Consider the following 23,529-nt stretch of genomic DNA (forward strand, 5'->3'; position numbering starts at 1 on the left):
ATACTTTATAGGCTGTCAAATCCCATATTTATTCCATATTAAAATATTTGAAAGTGTAAACCTAAATCTAAGTGTAAATAATTTAGGGATAAACAGGTTCTCATCCTCTAAAAAGAAAAAAAGAAAGTGGCACCCTAAGCTAAGAAGATTTCAAACTAAAAGTACTTAGTGTGCCTCAGGTCTAATTATATTGTTATTCCCCCTTACAGACTCTGCTATGTGAAGCTAAAGCTGCTGCTGATAGCTATAGAGTACAAGTCTGATCAAGGGGAAAGCAGGTAAGTCGGGGCATTAAAATTCATGCATGCAAAAACTTTAATACGCAGGTGTCAGTATTTGCTTTCAGCTACTATGAATCAGCTTCCCTGTTTGACTGCAAACACAAGTGCTTTACACAATGTGTCTAAATTGATGTCTAAATGGGTTTATTCACAGACATCACAGGGCTCTCCGATAACATCGTGACAAATTAGTGGGGAAGGTGGCAGTTGGTTTCTTTGAGCACAGCAGAAGCTTTGTTTTAGTAGTTTCTCTAACACGCTGATGCTCATTTATACTCTTTGAAGTGCTATCTGCTTTCATCAACTTAATTAAATAAACAGGGGCTATCCTGCCAAATGAGTTGTGAAAACTAATCCCAGACGCAGTGATTAGTGCAAAGCCTTGCAAATTCTGTGATATAACTTTCTGCTTTGACATCTTTGGTCTACAAATCCTCACAGCACCCTGATAAACCCTGGAAACCACGTGAAAATGCAGGAGGGGACCTTGGGTTTCTTTATTGCCAGCGATGCCAAAGAAGTAAAGAGGTAATGAATGAGACCTGAGATTCAATCGTTTGATTAAATTCCAGTCTTGTTTCTGCAATAGTGCCTTTGTTGGTCTGCATGTCATACGGTTTCTGTATCTTGAGCTATTACATGTAGGAAAATTGCAAACGCTTGTTTTGTTAGTATTACCTCCATGTTGCCAGAGCTTACAAATATACTCATTCACTTTATTAGGAACGCCTTTCTAGTACCAGGTTAGACCCTGTTTTGCCTTCAGAATTCTTCATGGCATAGACTCAACAGGGGACTGGAAACATTCCTCAGAGATTTTGGCCCATGTTGACATGATAGCATCACACAGTTGTTGCAGATTTCTTGGTCACACGTCCATGATGAAATCGTAAGGCAACTTGAGTAGATTGAACTCATTGTCTTGTTCAAGAAAGCAGTTTGAGATGGTTTGAGCTTCTAATGGCTGCTAGATGCACCTTTGCTGTCACCTTCCAGCTTGAAGGAGTCTGGTCACTCTGATATCGGACATCAACAAGGCATTTTCTCTCAGAGAACTGCCATACACCTTTTTAGACCATTCTCTGTAAACCCTAGACTGTGGGAAAATCCCAGTAGGACAGTAAATCCATCCATCTGGGACCAACACCAAGATTCAAAGTCACATTCTTTCCCATTTCTTATGCTCAGTTTGAACTTTAGCAGGGCCAACCATGTCTTCAGGCCTAAATGCATGCAGTTGCTGATTAGATATTTGCATTAAGGAGAAATTGAACAGGTGCACCTAACAAATCGGCCAGTAAGTGTATATTGGCTTTTGTGTTTGCTCTTAGAAAAAATGCCATATTTTGCATGTTTAATTGACCAGACTGAAGTGATTTATCAGCAGTTCAGGGATCCTTGAGTTGCACTGCTGAGGCCAAAGAGGAATGTTGGCTGTTAGCTTGTATCTGCTCATTGCTTGGACAAAGATAACATTCAAAGACAGATTAAAGGTACATATGGTCGAGGTTGGATGGTGATGTTACCTGCCAGAGGGGATCAGAAGATTTATGAGGGCACAGAATGAGACAAACTGCAGCGCCCTTATGAAATATCAAAGCTTAATTTAAAACTGGTCCTGAACTTCTCATAGAGCTGCACACTCTTTGCTCAACTTTTGGCACATTAAACATTGACAAATGCATTGGATGCTTCATTAATTTTTTGTTAATAAACTGATTGCACACAAATTAAAATGACTTGTTGCAGATGTTGTGCAGCCATAGTAAAGACAAAATATGTGTAAACAATTTATTGAGCACTCATGCTGTTCTTGATTTTCTTCCGCAGGGCACTGTTTTATTGTAAGGCCTGCCACGATGACATAACTGATCCCAAAAGGATAAAGAAATGTGGATGCAAGAAATGTAAGTGTGATTGCATGTAAACACAAGATCTAAGTTAGATTGATCCCATTATTTTTTTGCTCAGATGAAACTGAAATATAATGAGTTAGCATTCGAGTAGCTGGGTGACAGCGTATTTACATGACCTACTATACATAGCCATTTGTCCCAACCACTTATTTCTTACATTAATTATTCCTTGAAATGAAGCCTTGTAAGTTGTGCATGTAGAAAGATCAGATTTCTTTCTGCAGCCAAAACAAACTGAAGCACTCCAGTTTCCCCATGTAGAACTACATGTTTGGATCTCTGTATGAGATGAATACCTGCTCTCATTTAAGGGTCAGTTCCCCCAAATTACATGAAAAAATGCTTTCCAACTTTCTCATCATGCAAATAGTTTTGGTTTTTCCATGCTGAGGTTTCAGATATCCTTCAAAATGTATGTTTTTTGGATGGATTTGGATGAACTGATTCCTTCAGAGTGTTTCAGATTGACGTCTCTTCTAACAGACACACTCTTACATAGTGTTTATAGCATGCTATCTTTTCCATGTGATTCCCAGCTCTTATAAATACACATAGTAGACCTCTTAGTTCAGTCTAAATGTGCATTTTGTTTGTTTTCTGTATAGTAGCTGTGTTCACTGTTGATAACTTTGTGATGTTAACAGGCATTCAGAGAGACTGTTAACACCACAGGTACCTGGACGGATCACGTGTTTCTAAAACCTTATAAACATCGCGTGCTACATGTTCTTCTGCTTGGATAAACCACAGTTTGTCTCTAGTATTAAAGCTAACACCTAACATTGACATGTGATGTATTCTTTTCCTGCTGCTTGGGAACTTGGCACACATTTCTTTAAAAATCTGCTTAATAGTGATATATTGTGAGTAATGTGGATTTGTTTCCCCTTCAAAAACACAGCGTGCTAGTGTACCTCAGATTAAAGTGACCTGTTTGAATGTACTCTAAATGTTGCATGTACAATGGTTGATGCTGCCTGGATCTCTTGTTGTTGTCATGTGCACGTTGTTTTTTGTTCGTTCTTTTGATAGAATTTTATAGCTTTCAAAAGAAATTAGCAACAGTATAGATTTTGCAAAAAAATTCCAGAGCAGAAGTAGATTTTTTTTTTTTTTTTGCTCACACGTAAACACTGCAGCTTTCATGCCTACTTGAGTTAGTAATTCACCACATCACCACCAGATGGCCCTGCTGCCCTTTATTAAGCACAAGACCCCTGCACAAAGACCACAGTGAGAAACAGACTGGGATGAAGACTGGAAAACCTTTATCCTTATTACTCCTTACCACTTTTTTATATTATGGGAAAAAATTGGCATCCATACTAAAGTGACGTAATCCGCAGAGATGTGTGCATATCTTTTAGGAGAAATATTTCAGGAAAAAATAGCAAATCTGTCATGGAATATGGATCATCTAACTTATGTGTGCTTTTATGCACTATAAACGCTTTCAAGTGTTTTTTTTTTTCTTTTTGTCTTTTCTGAAGGCACTTGCAGGTTTTTGTAGAAGTGATACTGTTTTTGTAAAATACCAGCACCTTTAGTCTTTTGTTTAGGAGATTTCTGTCATCTCCTGTTCTTAATAAGCATTAGTAACAAATGTAAATATTTAAGAGCTGTAAAATGAAATATTATTGTCCTTATATTTCATATGACTCAGTGGCTCTAAGAGAAGAATCCAGATCCATGACACATAGCCAAGGTTTCTGCAAAAAAAAAAAGCTATAAATCATCAAATTGTGCATATATAAATGTTTTATTTATTCCAATTAAACATGCATTATGTGTCTTTAACTTCCACTTATGTTATCCTTGGGCCAAGATTGGCCTTTGTAAGACCAAATTTGCCATTTGATGTTCATGCTTGGCTCATTAGCAAGTTAATTAGTGAACATAGAAAAACATTTCATCACATAGTAAAGTGACACTAAGCCCAAACAAGCTAAATCTGTGTTAGCATTATAAGGATTTTGTTGGGTAAAAGTCTCCAAAAAGTCTGAAAAGGTTAAAGAAACCATATTTGAGGTCACGTGGTCATGTTCACGTGAGGGGAAAGGGTGTCGGTTTACAGGATGCCAATACTAGTGTAAGCGGCACAACAAAGGTTAATCTTGTACATCCCAGCAGCAGCCGTCCTCCATGCCCTGTTCTTCCTCTATCCCCTCTTCCCTCAGAATGACCCTCAACATTAACCTGCTCTTCCTCTCCTCCCATATGAACCCTTGACTGTAGCCAAGAAGCCTGCCTACAAGAAAATGAAACTGGCATGTTGTTTTGATTGCGGTCGCTCAGAGCGGGACTGCTCTTGCATGCCGGTTAATGTGCGTTGTAACATGGACTCCCCTCGACGGGACATCCCACTCTCTGCTGTCTCTGTTAATGATTGCTCAGCCACTTTACGTGCCTGTAAGTTGTCGCCATGACATGTGCTCTTCAGTGTTGTAACATGCACCGTGTGTCTTTACTTCTGTGTGCTTTCAAATTTAAGCACCCATGTTGTCACCGTCACAGATGCTTTGGTGTTTTAGCTTTCTGATTTTTGGTGCTGTTCTCTGTCTGTTGCTACGTGTTGCAGTGAAGCATGCTGGTCTATTGTTTTGCTGGTGTTTTGTCAAGAGAACGTGAATTCAAATTGAAACGTAGTTTAAAATTAGATTGACAGTCACTAATGCAAACCTTTTGCTGCGTACAGCAGTATTTGTTTCCCTCCAGTGACCTCATAAATATATTAGAAAAAAGTCAAAGCCATGAACAATGTACAGCTGTGCATCCCTGCAAAAAATCTCACAATACACAGTTACTGTGCATTTTCCCAAATAATTATTCTGATAGGACTGTCTAAATCTTACAATGATGTCACTGGAGACATAACATAACATTAAAAAAAAAAAAATCAAATAATATCTCACCACTGTACCCTGGAGAAATGGGTGAACAGGATAGGATTTGAGGTATTTGTAAATGTAGACGTCTCCGACGATTAATTTTTCTTTTCTTTTTTTAGTAAATAATGCTCTTGAGAGCACCTGAGGGGATATTGTGATGATGACTATTAGAGTACATATTGAGGTTAACATATGGGTTTTATTAAATTATAATCAACAGCTTGAACAGGAACTGGGGGAAAAATCTGCAAAGCAGACAAAGTTATTGGTTGTTTTTGCTGATTTGTGATTAAATTGAGAACACAAAGCAGTAGAGTTGGAATATAAGAGGAATAAAAGACGGTAGAAGAGTGCTGGATCATATTGGAGTTTAACAAGCGGACTTTAACAGAATTGAACTGCATATGAATTCCTAATTCAAGTGTGATTTCCCTTTTTAAGCCAGGGGGGTATGTTAAATCGTACTGATGTGTCGCAGGAGGCACGAAGAATGTGTCTGAGGTTGCAGAGCATTGATACAATTTGCTGGAAAACATTGCAGACTGTCATAAATTTTTAGTGAATGACTCTTGATCAAAAACCATTCGTATAGCTGAACACGTCTGGGCGTTTTTACCCCTCAGTGTGTCTCCCAGGGTTGTGTGCTGTGAGCGTGGCCTGGCTAGAAAAGCTCGAGCAAGAGCTCCAGAGTTGCTGTCGACACGGTGCGGGAGATGCGTGGAGCGAGGCCTTATGCGGCCTGACGTGGAAATTATGTTTGCATTTTCATTTTTGGAGTGCTACCGGTTGTCATGAAACTCAGCCTGACAGTTTCTAACCACCAGGCAGCCGAGTGCCCCCGCCCCTCTCCTTTTCTCTCGTTGTGGGACAGATGCTAGCCTGTTAGTCCTGTGACTCTGCTCGCGCCCTCCGATTGCAGGCGACAGATGCCAGGACCAGCACAGTCCCTGTTAGAACATTGCTGTCACTGTCCTGCCTTAAGCTCAATGCGTGACCTTTAATGTAAGCAAGGGGTTGAAATAAGTTACTAATGAGCATGTGTGGGACTCACCGAACGTTACACACATCTGTGCAGGTTGTCTCAGGCATGGGTAGGCAAAAATAAGACAGTAACGCTTCTTAAGTTTTGTGCGCTGGTGAGTTTATTGTAGGTGTTTTTGATTGAACATGTCAAGCTGAAAATATATGATATATAAAAACCTGCTTCTCACTTGAGTATTCACTTAATGCTGCTAAACTTACATTTAGCCTTCACTGGAGGGTAAATATGAGCAGCTATAATAACTGATACTAAATAACTGCTAATAATAAATAATTATCAGTCACACAAACGTGGTAATATTTCAGTCTTAAATTCTTAATGGGAGTAAAGAAGCTTTTCATCGAAACTTAAAGGTAGCCAAGATATCTGGTCCTCTTTTGACTTGAAAATAGCCAAATCACTGCTTAGAGTGACACCGTAGATATTTAGCAGATGACTACAAACATAGAGCGAGCTACTCTTAAATTACTGCCCACATCTCTGAAAATCAGATTTCTAACCGACCTGTTTTACTTCTCATTGCTTTGTCCGTGTTGTCTCCACGGCCTCAATTTTTTTTAAGTGCCTTCAAGAGAAATCCCTCAGCTTTCCGTTCACAGTCGTCACTTATAATTTGCTCTCATTACGACCTGTTCTTCTCTGTAACCTCTCATCCGTCTCTGCATTTTTCTCAGCTAAAAATAGCTATAATGGATATATCAAATCAAGTAAGTTTTGATTTCCATTCTCTCTTTCTCTCGACTCACTTGTGTCTAACCCCTCCATTTGTGCATTGTCAGCTATTAATATTTGAGCTGTCCCTGACCTGCTGTATTTCACTGTCCAGTCTATCATCATCATCCATGACTGTGTGTCTTATGCATAGCATTAGGAAACAGTTTTGAGTTGATTCTTTGTGTTAGGTATGAGTTAGGGCTCAGCAGCACACTCATGGCATCTTCACCATGACTGTGGATAAACCAAGTCTGGACAAAATCACTTAAAAACATTCAAATTAAATGTATGCAAGAAAAGCATTTCAGCCTCGCATAATTGAGTAAAACATATTAAAATGCAAAAAGCCGATCTTAAACTCTCTCAGCTCTCGTCCAACGCTTACAGGAGTGTGAAACTAGTGGGTAGTCCACTTTAACAGGATCTGTGATAGGCAGCAAATCTGCCACATTGCATTGTCCTGGAGAAGTGCTGTGCATGTTTGACGTGGGGCAGATGAATAGTGGAGGTCTGGAGCAGGAAGGATAATCTGCTAGACAGCTGACTGTTGAAATAATCATCTCTCTTCTCCGGTTTTAGCTCCCAGACATTTTTGAACTAAGGAAAACACAGCTCTTCTGTCTCTTTTTATCTTTACCAGCCTCACCGCTATTATATCGCTAGTATTAAAATGTATATCGAATTCATTCCTCCCTCCTTCATCAGGCATAAACTGCATGTAGCAGCTAGTGGCTGCTGATTCACACTGTCACCTCCTTGTTCTGGTAGCATAACAATTGCTAAAACACCTGAAAGCATATTTATTAATTCATGTTTATTATAAATATCAAAGTAAACGTCAAATCCAGCTTTTCATTGGTGGCTACAGGAAGTGGTTAAGTGGTGTTAAATAAAAATGAGCTTTTTTTTAAATTATTCAGCCATTAGCATTCTTGTGCCAGAAAGAATTACCCCCCTAAACCAGTGACTGTCCTTTAATTATGATAAGAGTCACAAGATGTTTTATTAACATACACACTGCTGGTTTTACGGAAGTCAGTTTAAATCAAATCCTACCTTGTGTTTAGCTTCAAGAATTAAAGGATTAGTTTGCTAAAATCATAAAGAAAGTGCCATATTCTGCTTTCTCATTTAGATAACTTTAGCTTTTTTTTCCTATCGTGGTTCTCACGGCATTAAAATAAGATTAGAAAAACGCCAGCTATGTTTCTACAGCATCCACTACGAGCTGTTTCTATTCTTCGGTATGGTATGAAGATTATCCCAGACCACGGTAATATCATTTGTCAGTTTGTTTTTCAGTGTTTCTTAGCATCACAAATGAAATTTTATTCCCTAGTTTTGCACTGTCTCTTCAAACCTTCTGCAAATACTACCCAAAGAGACAGATATCCAAAGAATTAAGAGGGGAACTGTGTTTTCTGTGATTTGAGTGAACTAACACCTGAAGAAAAAAAACATAAGTATTGTATAGCTGCTGACTTTGACTCCTCTTCATTTAGCAGTAAACAACAGTCCCTTAATCCAGCCTTATCGGTACAAGTCAGCTAAACTGAACCACACCTCAGCCAGTGAGGTCTGTAAGGGGCCCCGTAGCGGAGTTGCTGCTTTATCGGTCCGTTTGGTAAACAACCGCAAGGGAAGCCTGCTGCCCCCCGCTGAGCCCTCTGCTCTGAGACTGAGCTTCGTGGGCTCCGAGGACTCAGGCCAGGTAGGCCGCCCGCCAGGGGTGACAGAAGAGGTCAGCCGGCTCCAGCGAGCCCGTAGCCTGCCGGTGAAATACAGATACCACCCCGGTCACTCCAGTAACGCCACACTCAGTCAGAGGCAGTGTAAGGGCCACATCCCCCCACATCCCTCTTACCCTCAGCGTGTTTGGCAGGCCTGCACTCAACAACAGCACAACCAAAGCATGTGCTTGCCAGTCTGGAGTGGTTGCATGTGTAGCATTCCTTACTAATGACCCAGTGTGTGCAGCTGTCAGCTGTGAAACATTAAATATTGAACAGGCCGAGCGAGATGTGAAGGGCCAGTGTGTTGGAGCATCCCTCTCGACTGGAAAGCCCCCTCCCTTCTTCAACGTTTTCCATTATGTTGTCAGTCTTCGACATGCTAGCGGTGCTTGAAATCATGTGTTCGTCGGCGGAGGAGCAAGATCTTTGGGACTTTATTAATTTTAATGAAAGCAATTGCAGTTTCTTTGTATAAAAAAGAAAGAAAGACAGAAAAGACTAAAAAGAAAGAAACAGTTCACAGCTTGAACCATCAGTTATAAGGTACCCGAGTGTATTTTCCATGACCTGTAACAATCTTTTCCCAGTGAACAATGGCTGTTAAAGTGCTATTAGTGAAACACTTTTCTTGCTGCTTGTATTTATTTTACCAGCGACTGCTACAGAGTAGAGTTGTTTTCTGCAGCTGCGATATTAGCTTGTAAAAATATTTGCCTGATTACTTTACTCGGGGGTAAAAGTTATAACTCGTTCCCTATGAAGAGCTCAGTGCAGTTTGCTGAAGTGATAAAGACAATGTCCAAAGGGCATCTCAGCTGTACATAAATCACTCTGGCACAAGGACCAACCTAATTGTATAAGCCAAGGGCACCACTCTCAAGACGAACAAAGACCAGAAATCCAGGATTCAACACTGACTCAAAGCACCTTTGCTTGTAGTCTTAGATGCTTAATATTTATAGGTTATTACCTTAATTAAATGAGAACATGAGTGATTAGTGTGAGCAACAGTGATGCGAGTCTAGGTCTATCTGTAGTACAGTAATCTATGATTACGAAATCACAGCCCTCTTAACAGCCCTCAACTTATTTGTGGTGCTACATTATTTGAATGATAAAACTGTTGACAGGTGGATTACAGCAGTTCAATGGATTAGTGCGTATGGTAAATAAAGCTTCCCAGATTAAACTTCAGCAAATGGCATGATGGTTGATAATGGCACTACTGCATGTTTGCATCTCCATATACAACCATGCCAATGATGTGCTAATGTATCCTGTCTGCATTATGCTAACATTGGACTGTTTCCTGCTACCCACTGGTTAAATTGTCCTGTCCCACTCCATCTTGTTCACCCGACCTCTTTCCACTCTGTCCCTGTATGTATATTATCTCTTTGAATTCACTGACCTCAAATTGTGCTGTGCTGTTCTTTTGTTGTCCCTGCTGTGTGGATCTTTGCTCGACTTCTGATCATTTCCCGCCATCATGCTGTTTCTTTGGCATTTTGTTGCAGTTCAAGAGGACCAACAATCAGCACTATCACCCAAAAAAAAGCAACGTAATGGAGGCATGAGGAATTCTCCAAACTCCTCACCTAAGATTATGAGGTAGGTACCACAAGGAGCTATCTGTCTTTGGGTTTTTACACATATAAATTCCCTCACCATAAAAATACAGATAGCTTCTTTAATAGCCAAATGTTAAACGGCAACAAAACACAACAAACTGTAATCACCGCTCGGTTTAGTTTAAACACAAAAACTACTTGGTTAGGTTTAGGCTTGGTTTAAACTATGCTTTATCAATTCAATTCAATTTTATTTATATAGCGCCAAATCACAACAAAAGTCGCCTCAAGGCGCTTTATATTGTATAGTAGATACAGAGAAAAGCCCAACCATCATATGACCCCCTATGAGCAAGCACTTTGGCGACAGTGGGGAGGAAAAACTCCCTTTTAACAGGAAGAAAGAGAGAACTTTAAGAAATTAATATAGCCACTACAGTGACCATCAAAACGATGAAAAAATATTGCCGTAAACAGTTTATTTTGCGACACCACGAAATTAAACGATAATCTAAAATGAAACGATAGACGTTTTTATATCGTAATCCGATATATATCGTTATATCGAACAGCTATATATTATATTTGTTGCTTAGTGTTGGGAGGGTAACATACAGACTAGCTTCCTGCTCATCATAAGAGTAATGAAACCAAAACAACTTGCCGGACGGTATAAAAATACTCTGCAGGGATCTCCAGTCAGGTGATAATCCTTTGTTGGTTTATAACTATAAGCATAATCAAATAATCTCTTTCACATTACACATATCAATTTAACCTCTTAGGGACATAAATATAGTCATTAATGTAGCTTTAACAAAGCTTTGATGAAGAAAGTACAGATACCTGTGCTTTAGGAAGAAAACCAGTACTTGTTGGATTAAGCAGTGCATTACAAAGAGCATCTGAAAGAACATTTTTCTACGCTCCTTTTTTCATGGAAAATATGTCAGCCTCTGAGATGAGCTCTATGCCACAAGGTTTCATGTGACACCCACAGACTACAGTTCTTAAACAGGCCTGGCACTAATGACAGCACCAGGCAGTCAGAGGGGCTCTAAAGGATAGATAGCCCAAGGCTATTCATCTATTGTCGGATCCCTCTGAGGTCTTTTCAGCACGTAAGGCCACAGATGATATGTATCATCACAATGAAAGGCGAATTCAAATGCTACCTTGCTTTTATCTTGTCTCGTGAAATTAAATCGTAGCGTATTGATCTTGACTGGAGATAACACTGTTATTCAACAAGAACCCATTAGAGGGACGATAATAATAGTAGTCACTGTCATTAAGTGCAATGTTATAAGGAAGCCAGGCAACAGGGAAGACCTGCAGCCTGATGTATACAAAGTGCAACAGCACAAATGAAATTTAATTAAACCTGACAGATGACTTTATGTTCTCACTGCTAATATGGCTGCGATCTGCTTGACATTTGGAATTCAAACCCACATATGTCTGTATTGTTTAATACCATCAGATACAGTACAGATCAGCAACATTCACTATTTCTGGAAAAAAAATATTGCTTTGTATTATAACTAAAAGTGTCAGTATGCATACATTACCATTTCCTTTGATGTCTGGTCTCTGTTTTTTCCAGGTGGGCGTTTGCCCTTTATTTATTTGGTTCAAAGTGGTTTGAAAGTTGAATTGCTCCAGGTGATTTCCAGGCTCTTGGGAAGCAAAACCAGGCTTTTCCAATGCTATCAGCAAAAAATCAACACACCAAACCAATCCATCTACTTGCCATGCTAATACTGTGCAGTACAGGTGGATGTGATATTTCGTGCAGCGTCTGCTGCCTACACGCTAGAGAGGGATTCGCCGTGGTAGCCTAAGGGATACTTCATTGCAACAAGCAGAGAAAAAAACATCTGGGTGTATACTATATCAAATGTGTTTTTACAGGACCCGCGGCCTCAAGGCCTTTGTAAATAAGTAATGATCAACAGATTGGCTGTGGGTTTTGAAGAGCAGGCCTTTGTCAGTTTTCATGATGTGCCGGGTTTTCAAAGACTTTGCCTGCTCTTAGTGCTTGTGTTAGAGAGAACTAGTGCAGTGCTGCCGAATTAGAAGATCGACATAATGTGCATGTCTGCCTTCTTCTTTATGGCTCTCTCAGCTGTCATTACGCTCCTCCAGAAAACACCTGGCCTTATGTTTCGGGGTAATGATGTGTGAAGTCTTGTCAAACGTGTCATCATAAAGCAGTGAATTATGCTGCTGATCAGTTTGAATCTTTAGAAGTACACAGAAGTGACAGTCACGGACACTTCTGCGCTGTTTAACGAAACAAACCACGCAAGAGGAAAAAAAAAAAAGCGATCACGTTTCCACGAGACAGTTCGCTTCTAGTTCCAGCAAACTAACATGACCTGTCTGGAACTTAGCAATGACGACCTCACTGAAATTAACACCATTTCCACGGGCTCCTTGATGGGTCATAAGACACATCTAACTGCGGGATGTCATAACGCGTTTGGTCACATCGGAGTGCCGTGACATACACGTCATGTCTGTTACAGAACTGCTGAGGCAATTGGCAGTGCAGGGTAGTGACAGGCCGTCATGGCTGACAGTGAGCGATAGCTATCCTGGCAGAGCTCTGCCTCACCAGTCATCTTCACAAGGACAAACTGAAGTGACAGCGGCTCCACTGAGTGAGTGGTGAAACATTTGACTTTTGATGGAATATTTAGCCAAGGTGTAAAACCACTAAATGCTTTCACTCTTATTAGAATTTGAATTGCACTCTCACGTGGGTTTTAAGCACCGTAGTTCCAGTTTTTTATGATCATTTATGATTGTCCTGGCTGTAAACCTGTAAACCTACAGTTTATCAAAGCTGCTGCCTCCGCTTCTTTTGATTACACAGAAAAAAGAAAAGCGGCGATGTCTGATTTCATGCAACCGACAGTCTAGAAGCAGCAAATGGGAGTGAGTGCCATTGTTTTTAGGACCCCCGCTTTCAATATATTGGAGTGTATTTAATTATTTTTTTATTTCACGTTTCTATTAACATTGTACTTTAAAAAAAAAACAAAAAAACATGTGCACGCTTTGACATTGAAATTTTATCGTACACGCGCTTTTCAAAGTGAAGCCGCATCGACAGAGAGGTAGAAAAGACGTTTCCCTCTACTGCTACTTATATTCTTGAAAGGACATCCAGGTCTTGCCTGGGGGTATATGAGCCCAAAGGCGGGGGTTTTTTCGGCTTCAGTCTCTTGGAGCCTGAGGGATGGTAGTTTCAGCTGACACTTTCATACATACTTAACATGTTACTTAAGGTGCCCATTCTTTTGAGGTACTTGGATGGATTAAAGAGACGCTCTTGTTACGAGGGGAGGACTTGAACAATTTAAAAGGTTTTGGACAGAGACCGAAGACTGTTGTCTGGATTTTCAGAAGACAGCATCTTTAACTTTGATCTGAATCTGACAAAGTTGATTTAGGGCAAAGGGATTGTGTTGAGCAGTACTGCTAATGTGGCTGGTCACGTATATCGGTTGGCTTCGGACAATCTTTATGTGAGTTTTCTTCCGCAGATAAAAAACTTTTCGTTGGGATCAGCTTGATGAGATGTTAAATTTGGGTAACTTACAAATTTCTGTTAATCTTTTTCATACCATAGATCATGTGTTTGATTATTCTATTACATGCATCAAAACCCTTTATTTAAATTAACTGTATGACTTCATAAGATCATATCCCCCTGACCAGAACAAGCGTGATAGAAATGCAGGTACTCGTGTTGGGAGACAACTTTTAGTGGTCAGCGTTAATGTTCACCAGTGAAATTAGTTTATATAGTTCTGATGGTCTGTTTAAACATTAATACCCTTCACTTTGGAAAGCAAATACGGTTGGGCAAATTGCTGAAATATTTAAAGTCTGGTCTGTTAAAGCTTTTACCACGCAGCGCACTACGTCAAAAGCCGTATGCAGTAAGGGGGCGTAATTGCATCTCCGTGCTCATGCCAGTCAACGCAGTGTGTTGCTGCCATCTTCTTCCGCCTGGCTGCCGCTGCTGATGTCACTCTGCTTGATGACATGGCAGTTTTGTTGGCATTTCTGCAGATGGCCTCTGACAGGAAAACGAAAAGAGGAAGCGGGAAAAACTAGGAAGAAAGCAACCTTTTTTTTTTCTTTTTCATTTTTTAGTAAAAGCGACCTATTTGCAGATTGCCAAATATTCTTATGGTTAATTTATAAAATGTGTTTTTTGTTCAAATCAATGATATAATTTCACTGTCTCCCTCCCATCTTTTTGTTTGATTAGACATGACCCACTCCTCATCCTGGGAAACGAGCAGATTGAGAGCATGGACGAGAACGTAAAGAAATATGACTCCACGGGGATGTTTCACTGGTGCCCGTCCAAAGACATTGAGAAGGTCATCTTGGTGGGTCCTGCTCCTTCACTCGGTACACGTCATTTGTCCCGACACTCTTCTCCCTGGTGACAGATGTGTCATGTCACAAAGCACTATCAGAGGTTGACAGGGCACTTAAACACTCTGTAATGAGGTGTTTGACATGTCATTTGCTACAAGAGTGCCCTGCACTATGGAAAATTTCTTGTACTAATACATATGCCATTTTTCAAATTACTTTCATTGCAGTGCAGAACTGCATGATATATTTTACAGGGGGGGCAGGCTCACTGCAAAAGGAGAAAGCGCTAACATTTGTTGGAAATGCCCATTTATGCAAATTCCAGCCAGGAACATATTGATCCCTTATCCCTTTCTTTCCCTCTCAGACACGGAGTGAGGCAGCCATGACTGTTCTGAGCGGTCATGTGGTCGTGTGCATATTTGGAGACGTGAAATCGGCGCTGATCGGTGTCCGAAACTTTGTGATGCCTCTGAGAGCAAGCAACTTTCACTACCATGAGCTGAAGCATATTGTGTTTGTCGGCTCCCTTGAGTATCTGAAGCGGGAATGGGAAACTCTGCATAATTTCCCCAAAGTCTCCATTCTGCCTGTAAGTAGAGAAAAATCACTAATTTCAAATGTTTATCTAGATCACGTCAAAGTGATGCCTTTGTTTTTCTAAACTGGTGTGCATATAATGCTCATTAACAAATGTATTTTGTGGGAAACGTGATATTGTTTCATCAGTATAAAAAGCACATTGTTATTTTGCAAGCTGTCCTGCAAAATGCTCATTGTTAACAAATCTTAAAGCCATCAACAATTTGTGGTTTTCGGTAGAATATTAAATCCTGGACATTACATAATGATTAATATTTATGTGGTTATGCTAGCAAAGGATTTGGCTAGGTTTAGGGGAACATTGTGGATTTGATTATGCGAATTTCTGCCTGGACTTTATTAGGGAAGCTATGCATGACTCCCAGAATAAGGAATCCTTATTTATCTTATATTGGACTTAGTTGCATCCTGTCAGTTCATCTGCTGTGTTAAACAAGCTTCAGCGCTGTTCCTTCACCTTGTAAGCCAGATTTCTACTGATTGGCTACAAATTTCAATCAGACGGATAGCAGGTGGCTCACAGCTAAACCTCTGTACCCGAATTGATTATATGGAGGTTATTCTCTCTTTCTGACATCATACAGTGCCAGAAGGGGAAAAAAAGTCAGAAAGCTGCGCACCAAGGGACAGATTTATAAACACGTTGCATCAGCACAAACTGGGTTTAGGTGTAAAAAATAATAAAAAATTGTATTGTATTGTTAGTATTTACAAAGAGATAGCAGTGAGAAGATTATGCGTAAGAGGTGACAACTTAAAGATGTTTGCATGTATGTTTCTGAGCGGTCCTTCAATAAGATGCAAAATATGGGAGGAGAATCTCCAAAAGTTGATTCTTTTCATCTGGATGTCCACATGAACAGAATCAACTTTTGGAGATTTACTTACCCGGACGATTGAACATGCATCAAGACATGGGAGGAGAATATTTAAATCAACTGCACGAATCAACGTAGAAATTTTTGCAATAGACACTAAGGGCGATCGTGGCTCAAGAGTTGGCAGTTCGACTTGTAATCGGAAGGTTGCCGGTTCGAGCCCCAGCTTGGACAGTTTCGGTTGCTGTGTCCTTGGGCAAGACACTTCACCTACCGCCTACTGGTGATGGCCAGAGGGGCCGATGGTGCGATATGGCAGCCTCGCTTCTGTCAGTCTGCCCCAGGGGAGCTGTGGCTACAACTGCAGCTGCCTCCACCAGTGTGTGAATGTGAGAGTGAATGAATAGTGGAATTGTAAAGCGCTTTGAGGGCCCCGAAAAGCGCTATATAAATGCAATCCATTATTATTATTATTTACTGCTAATTGCGTTGATATTTAACACAGAAAAAAACATGTCTTAACTTGTGCACTTTATATGAACTGACTGTGCTTGTGTTTATAGGCACAACCATTAAACTAACCACACCCATGAGCACTATGAGGATTTCGCTCACATGCTTTTTTGTCCCATTTAGTAAATCTGGCCTGAAAAGTCTTAAGCTCGAGCTTATAGTGAATACTTGCACATTCGCTGACCTCATTATTTGAAACTTTGTTCATGTTTAATATGAGCATCCACAATTTTTTTTTGTTCCACCATTAAAAGACTTTGTGAAAGACATAATTAGCAGTAGCAGCATTTGTCAGGACTCGCCAGCAGCGCGTAGTATAATTTGGAGCATGCACACGAGGCCGACAGAAGTTTCGAGTTTGCCTGCCGTTCAAAACTTTGATTTATTTCTTGTACCTTATAGGTGAGATAACAAATTCTCTCCTTCACTGGTTCTCAAAGGGCACACCGTTGAGTAGGGCAGATCTGAGGGCTGTCAACATCAACCTCTGCGACATGTGTGTCATTCTGTCAGCCAATCAGAACAATATTGACGATGCATCACTGCAGGACAAAGAATGCATCTTGGCGTCACTCAACATCAAATCTATGCAGTTTGATGACAGCATCGGGGTCTTGCAGGCTAATTCTCAAGGTAAGGAGCGCCCTATCATAGTTCACTGCACTGCCTGGAAGGGACAGGGCCCTGGCACAGAGAATATTCCTCAGTGGGTGCTGCTTGGCTGACCTGGTGTCACTGTGTTTGACAGTAAACCCAGCTGACTATTCCTCAGGTTACTGTAACAACTGGTTTCTTCACAAACTTAATTGGTGGCAACAAGCACAGCTCTGGCACAAGAGATTTGCCTGGCTTGCACATTGTTATTTTTCAATATCTGAGACTACTTTCATAAAACTAATGTGTGCAATGTATTAAAATTGCATGTTATAGCTTTCTAAATGACACTTGAAGCACTCAGTTAGCTTCAGATGGTCTTCAGTAAGGGGCCATTATTTGGCACTGAGAGAAATCCTTTTAGAAACCTTTTGGCCTCGCGACGGGTGGAGGGTGTGGTGGTGGTAGGGTCTCCAACAATTTCATTATTCCTCTAATACATGTATGACCTCGCATGGTGCTGCTTAGTCAGCAGTAAGTGATGGATATCACAACATACCCTATGTATTATACATACAGCATCACTGATTTAATGTGCTTACTTGTCAGTCTGAGGAAAGCAAGAAATGTCAAGTCAATTTGGATTCAATCTTGCGTCACTGATTTTCTATTTCATGACTCCATATTGTACATGCTTTTTTTGCATATGTTTGTAAAATGTTTCTGTCTCCATGCACACACAATCAAAGGGAAACAAAATGAGCTGTTTGTCACATCTATTATATATAAATCAATACTGGTCGTTGTCAAGAATATGGTAACACTGCACTTTACACCTCACTCGTGGCTGCAAATAGATGAAATAGCCCCGACACATTAGTTCTGCTGATGTGCATTATCGTAACCTCTAAAATCAAGTACTGAACCTAGTATTAACTGATGTGCTTTGTGTGACATGTATGTCCATTAAGGCTTCACACCACCAGGAATGGATAGATCATCTCCTGAGAATAGTCCAGTCCATGGACTGGTGAGGCAGACCTCTGTCACCACTGGAGCAAATATCCCCATCATAACAGAACTAGGTATGGTTTGCTGCTACGTGTTGATTGATATGCTAGCTCTGCTGTTTTATGTTCTTTTCAGTGTAGTAGTTGTAAACAAATCTCCGAAAACACAAATTATGCAATTAGAGGCTGTCATCACTTGATTAACTGTACTAAAAGTGGAATTTGTTTATGCTTTTGTCCCTTGTTGACATGTACCAGTAACTGTTTTTCCTTAACACTTGTCTAGCGCCATTAGCAAAGCCAGGCAAAAAACTGCCTGTGATTTCATTCAGTCAGGATAAAAGCAGTGGGACCAGCATACAAATGATAACTGAGCTGGGTAAGAAGAAGTGCCTCTGTCCTGTACTGCAGTGTCGTAACTGCTGCTGCCTCCATATCAGCTTTCTTTTGATTTCTCGTGCTGCACAAGAGGCTCAGTCCATTCCCATGGCATCACTTTGAGCACATTTTACCCTTGGTTCTGGTTGAAATTGCCTGTCTTGTTTTGGCTCCCTATCTCAAAGCAAAATTTCTCCCTTTTATTTTTCTAAGAATTACAGGGTCTTTGATCCCTCAGAAGTCCTTGTGGCTGTTTTCATAGCATCTTCTGTCGGATCACGTTCTCTGTCCCGTGCCCTTCTTTCATCTCAGCCCTGTCGATATGACTGACATTTATTTCTGTCCTCACAGAAGAAGCAGTTCTCCAACTAAATTTTACATCATTACTTTCTTCCAGCTACTGCATGTGTTTTTGTGCTCAAAGACATCTTTAAAGAAGGTTCTGGGGCAATGAAATACTTTCATTTGACTTGACATGCAAGTACAAGTAATTGGAAGTTCTGTCTTGGATTTACAAGACAAACAATGGCATAATGGTGTTACTGATAGTGACCTCAGGAGGACTTCAAGTTAAGGCCTGGAACTTTGACAATATGCATGGTGTCATGAGTGTGCATGAATGGCCTGGATATGGAATGTGGCAGAGGCAAGTTGGCCACAAGGCTGGATACAAACACCAGACACATATGTCATTTTAGTTCTTTTAAAGAAACTAAAATGTGGTCCAAATTTGGAACTAAGCAAATGAGGAGAATATGCGAAACTATTCACCGATTTCTAATACAGTCCATATCTGCTGCTACTGACTGTTGTGCACAACCGCTGTATTGTTGTGTCCTCCTCTTCACGTGAATCAAGCATTTGCCATGTTGGACTCAGTGTGCAGTAAAAAACCCCCAACAAAAAACAAGCTGAACTGAAATAGCTAATAAAATGAACACGTTTACCCCATAGTGAATGACTCGAATGTTCAGTTCCTGGATCAAGATGATGACGACGACCCAGACACAGAGTTGTACCTCACACAGCCTTTTGCCTGTGGGACAGCATTTGCAGTCAGTGTGCTGGATTCCTTAATGAGTGCGGTAAGTCAAAAAATCGAATTTCTAATAACATCTGCCAATTGCAAAATAGGTCAACTAAATAGTCGCGGTATCGACTGATATTAGCTACTTACTGATAAAGCTGTATCAGCAGTCTTAAGAGCTTGAAAAGAAGAAGATTGGGCTTTTGTTTGTTTCACTTCAGTCCAAGAAGCAAAACGTGGAGAATCCCAGGTATTTAAACCCTAATAGGGCTCTGCTAAGCTCATGTGATGAAACACATGTTCATCTCCAAAGGGGAAACTCCCACTTGGGTTTAAATACCTCCATAACCTTTTGGTTATGGAACTGAAGAACCCTCTTGGATGAGATGAAATAAAAAATATAACCCTTAATAATGACACATAACAAATGTTTTTTTGTGTCGTGTGTCTAAAAGAAAAAGAATAACCGCTAATATACTGAATTCTTTACTGCCAAATATCGTATCAGTATTGTATCAATACTAATAATAATAATACAAATAATAAAGTAGGCACATTCTGGTCCTCTGTTAAAAGAATGAATGACAAGACTGGAACTTGTACAAGGCATGATGGCTTCATTTGTCTGCCTTTCAGTTTGAGTGAGGTTAGAACAAAGCTGCCTTCAAGTGTGCTCCAGTGTAGACAAAGGTAATGCTACCTAATGGACAGCCCTCATCCATCATCTGAGTCAATAGTGCTGTCAGCAGCCAAGGGAGATGTCACCATGCTGTACAAGCAGGGGGAGACAAGCGACTGCAGTGAAAAGAAAAGGGGAGACATTTGCCCTTGTTAAAATCAGCAAAGCAATAACTGAGGAGGGATTAGAAAGATAACAATTACAGAGAGGAGTATATCTTCAGGTTTAGTGTGTGGTTTATAAAGCGGACTTTTTTTCTTTCTTATATAAAGCTAAGTAATAAATCCTTGTACAAGTGTGAACATGGACTCGCTGCTCTGATGGAAGTAGGTGTGACCTGCAGTAACTGGATTCTCCTGTCTTTTCACTCCATGTTCAGGCCAATGTGATGCGACAGAGCAGGGTTAGATAGCACCATTCAATCTGCCTGGCACGCTGAGAAGGTTCAGTTGTGACTTTGGGAGTGTTTGCTTAAGGACTCACCCCCCTCTAACTTCATTCCTTCAGACATACTTCAATGATAATATCCTCACCTTGATCCGGACGCTGGTAACGGGCGGGGCGACACCGGAGCTGGAGGGGCTGCTGGCAGAGGAGAATGCATTAAGAGGTGGCTACAGCACACCACAGACCCTGGCAAACAGGGACAGGTGTCGCGTGGCACAGCTGGCCTTGTACGATGGGCCCTTTGCCGACCTCGGGGTAAGTGATTGGTCTTGTCACCTGGGGGCTAAGGACATTTTTGTCAGCTTGCTTTGTGGGAGCTGCTGTTACTGAAGGATGCAGAGTAATAGGGATGGGATGGGGATGTAAAACTGTGTTGAGTGATTGTGACATAGCTGAAATTGTATAATGAATAGAAAATAAAGTTATATTTATCTATAGAATGAGCATCAAATAAGTATTTTGGCATTTATTTAAGATGTTAGTTTTAATAGCATATTGTTAATAGCATATTGACTGATTGTTAGCACTTACGTAGATGGATCAACTGAAGAGCCAGATGCATTTCTCAGGTCGTGTTTCAGGTCTTTGCTGGATGTTTCCTATTTCTTATGGACACAGCTTTCACACACTGGTCATCTGCTGTAGAAAGATTTTAAAGCCTGCCACTTTTTCTTTTGTCCTCTACTTGTTCAGTTTCCTCAAATTTTTTAAGGACGCACTACACACCATGAGATATACCAAGCTTCAAGCTAATATATTTTGGGAATTTACATTTGTTGGTCCAAAAATACTATGTTTGCTGGTATTTTTCATAAACCCAAATCAACTAAAGACATGGGAACAACTGATGGGTTTTGTGACAGGTTGCTAGTAATGAAGTGACTAAGATTTCAATTTAAAATCTCTTATTTTGTTTTCCTAACTCATCCCGTCTGTTAGGTCCCTTTATTTATGCTTGAATGATTCATATGATTTAAAAAAAAAAAAAAAATCCTCTGACAGTGGTCAGGTACAAGAACTGAACTGAAAATGACGGAAAGCAGCCAATGTCCAAAGAAAAACTAAAAGCCTTCAGAAAGCTTGGAAAGCTATTTCCGAAGACAACTTAAAATTTAGTCTGACTCTTAGGAAGCTAAATATAAACAAAGGACGGGTGGCTCAAGACTCCTGTACAGTACTATAAATGGCAGAACAAAGCTAATGAGCCAAGGAGGCTTCTTTTATTTTGTGCTATGGCTCTCTTAATATTCTCTAATATTCCATGAAATCCATCATTGCTTTACCCTGGTGACCGAATCCTCTAATTGTGGCAGTTCCACTTCAACTGGAATGAGTTAACTGTGTGCTGTAAAATGTTGTTGAATGCTTGTGTTTCTTGTCGAGTTTGTAGAGTTATCTGCTTAATTTCCATGACTTTCTGCTTTATTATCCAGCTGTATCAGATAAAGACGTAATGCTATCACTTTTGATGCTAGAGATCTATTTGCTGATTTTATTTGAGTGTGGTCAGGAGACAATTTTGTCCTTCATTTACATAGACAACAGTAAACAAAACAAAGAGCATGCAAGGGAAAAGAAAAGACTACGCTGTGTAACACAGATTCTATTTTTCTATGACGTTAATATGTATTTTTAATGTTGGTTTTACAAAATACAAATTGTGTACTCATCAGTTTTGTGTTGCTCTCTTACAGGATGGTGGTTGTTATGGTGACCTGTTTTGTAAAGCCCTAAAAACTTATAACATGTTGTGTTTTGGCATCTATCGGCTACGAGACGCACATCTAAACACACAGAGCCAGTGTACCAAACGGTATGTGTTCTTGCATTTGACTGAAATCCAAATAATAATGGATTCATGTATTACTTTATTTATAACTGGCCTCACATCTGGTCCCTTTTTCCTCTAGATATGTCATAACCAATCCACCGTATGCATTTGAGCTGGTGCCCTCAGACCTGATATTCTGCCTGATGCAGTTTGACCACAACGCTGGCCAGTCTCGAACCAGCCTCTCCCATTCTTCCCATTCATCCCATTCTTCAAGCAAAAAGAGTTCCTCCGTCCACTCTATCCCCACCACCAACCGCACCAACCGAGCCAAAAGCAGGGACTCGCGAGACAAACAAAAGTATGTGCCCCTCTAAAGCTCTGTGACTGTCTATGTCCGTGACCGGTGCCTGCCGACAGCGTTTGCCTTGTTTGTCCAGACAGACTTTCACACGTCTGAGTGTCAAAGTGTGTATGTCCGTCTGACGGTGTATGTATGTGCCACTTTTGTGTTTAACAAAGCAATTTAGTACAGATTGGGTTTCCACTTTAGCAGGATTGGCTAATATTGCAGGTCAAAGAATAACTGGAACTCCCCTGGACTGAGTTTCATTCCATCCATTAGCTGTTTTTTTTCCCACATTCTTGTGCATTTGAAAGCCAAGAACAGTAGTAACATCCTGACTAGTACACTTTGAGTCAAGTGCAAATATACATCAGGGTTTCTACAACTAATTCTGTCCAGTTAACCGCTTACCAACTTTTAATTAACTACGAAAGCCTTACCTATACACACAGACTCCTCTCAACCTCCATCTAATGTGGAAGAAAAGGATATTATTATATATGTGACACTGGCAAACACATCATAGAACATGACAAAGTAATTACCCTCAGGGTAGTAAGTGACAAACATTGTACAACCTCCATCTTTCCTTTTTGTTTTGCTAATATCCAGCACCTCTGTGATTATGGCCACCGTCTCTTTCCACTTGTAGCATTCCAAGTTTTGTTTAATTTTGAATTAAAGCTGAAACTTATTGTACTAAATTGCACTTTTAAAATTACACGTCTTAAAGGTTCATGTCATGTCAATGAATTCTTGCACATCGTGTCCTCTCAATGCCTTTTGATTTGCAT

General features: G+C 40.3%; 1 protein-coding gene across 10 annotated transcripts in view; it reads left to right on the forward strand.

Moving 5' to 3' along the window:
• The window catches only part of LOC113028334 (calcium-activated potassium channel subunit alpha-1a), a 97,593-nt gene that overhangs the window by 68,637 nt on the left and 5,427 nt on the right, over positions 1-23,529 (forward strand). For 3 of the 10 annotated variants that reach the window (XM_080305052.1, XM_080305058.1, XM_080305059.1), the window contains 15 exons: positions 210-278; positions 723-809; positions 2,112-2,188; positions 4,433-4,606; positions 6,802-6,834; positions 10,092-10,185; positions 14,434-14,557; positions 14,917-15,141; positions 16,924-17,116; positions 18,049-18,162; positions 18,374-18,466; positions 19,420-19,550; positions 20,679-20,873; positions 22,313-22,431; positions 22,529-22,750. In XM_080305052.1, the coding sequence (XP_080161178.1) occupies positions 210-278; positions 723-809; positions 2,112-2,188; positions 4,433-4,606; positions 6,802-6,834; positions 10,092-10,185; positions 14,434-14,557; positions 14,917-15,141; positions 16,924-17,116; positions 18,049-18,162; positions 18,374-18,466; positions 19,420-19,550; positions 20,679-20,873; positions 22,313-22,431; positions 22,529-22,750 (1,950 nt within the window). The remainder of the gene's footprint in view (positions 1-209; positions 279-722; positions 810-2,111; positions 2,189-4,432; positions 4,607-6,801; positions 6,835-10,091; positions 10,186-14,433; positions 14,558-14,916; positions 15,142-16,923; positions 17,117-18,048; positions 18,163-18,373; positions 18,467-19,419; positions 19,551-20,678; positions 20,874-22,312; positions 22,432-22,528; positions 22,751-23,529) is intronic. The other 7 variants (XM_026178528.2, XM_080305055.1, XM_026178529.2 and 4 more) reach the window with 5 other exon arrangements.

Source organism: Astatotilapia calliptera, chromosome 8 (assembly GCF_964374335.1).
Source record: "Astatotilapia calliptera chromosome 8, fAstCal68.1, whole genome shotgun sequence".
NCBI lineage: Eukaryota > Metazoa > Chordata > Actinopteri > Cichliformes > Cichlidae > Astatotilapia > Astatotilapia calliptera.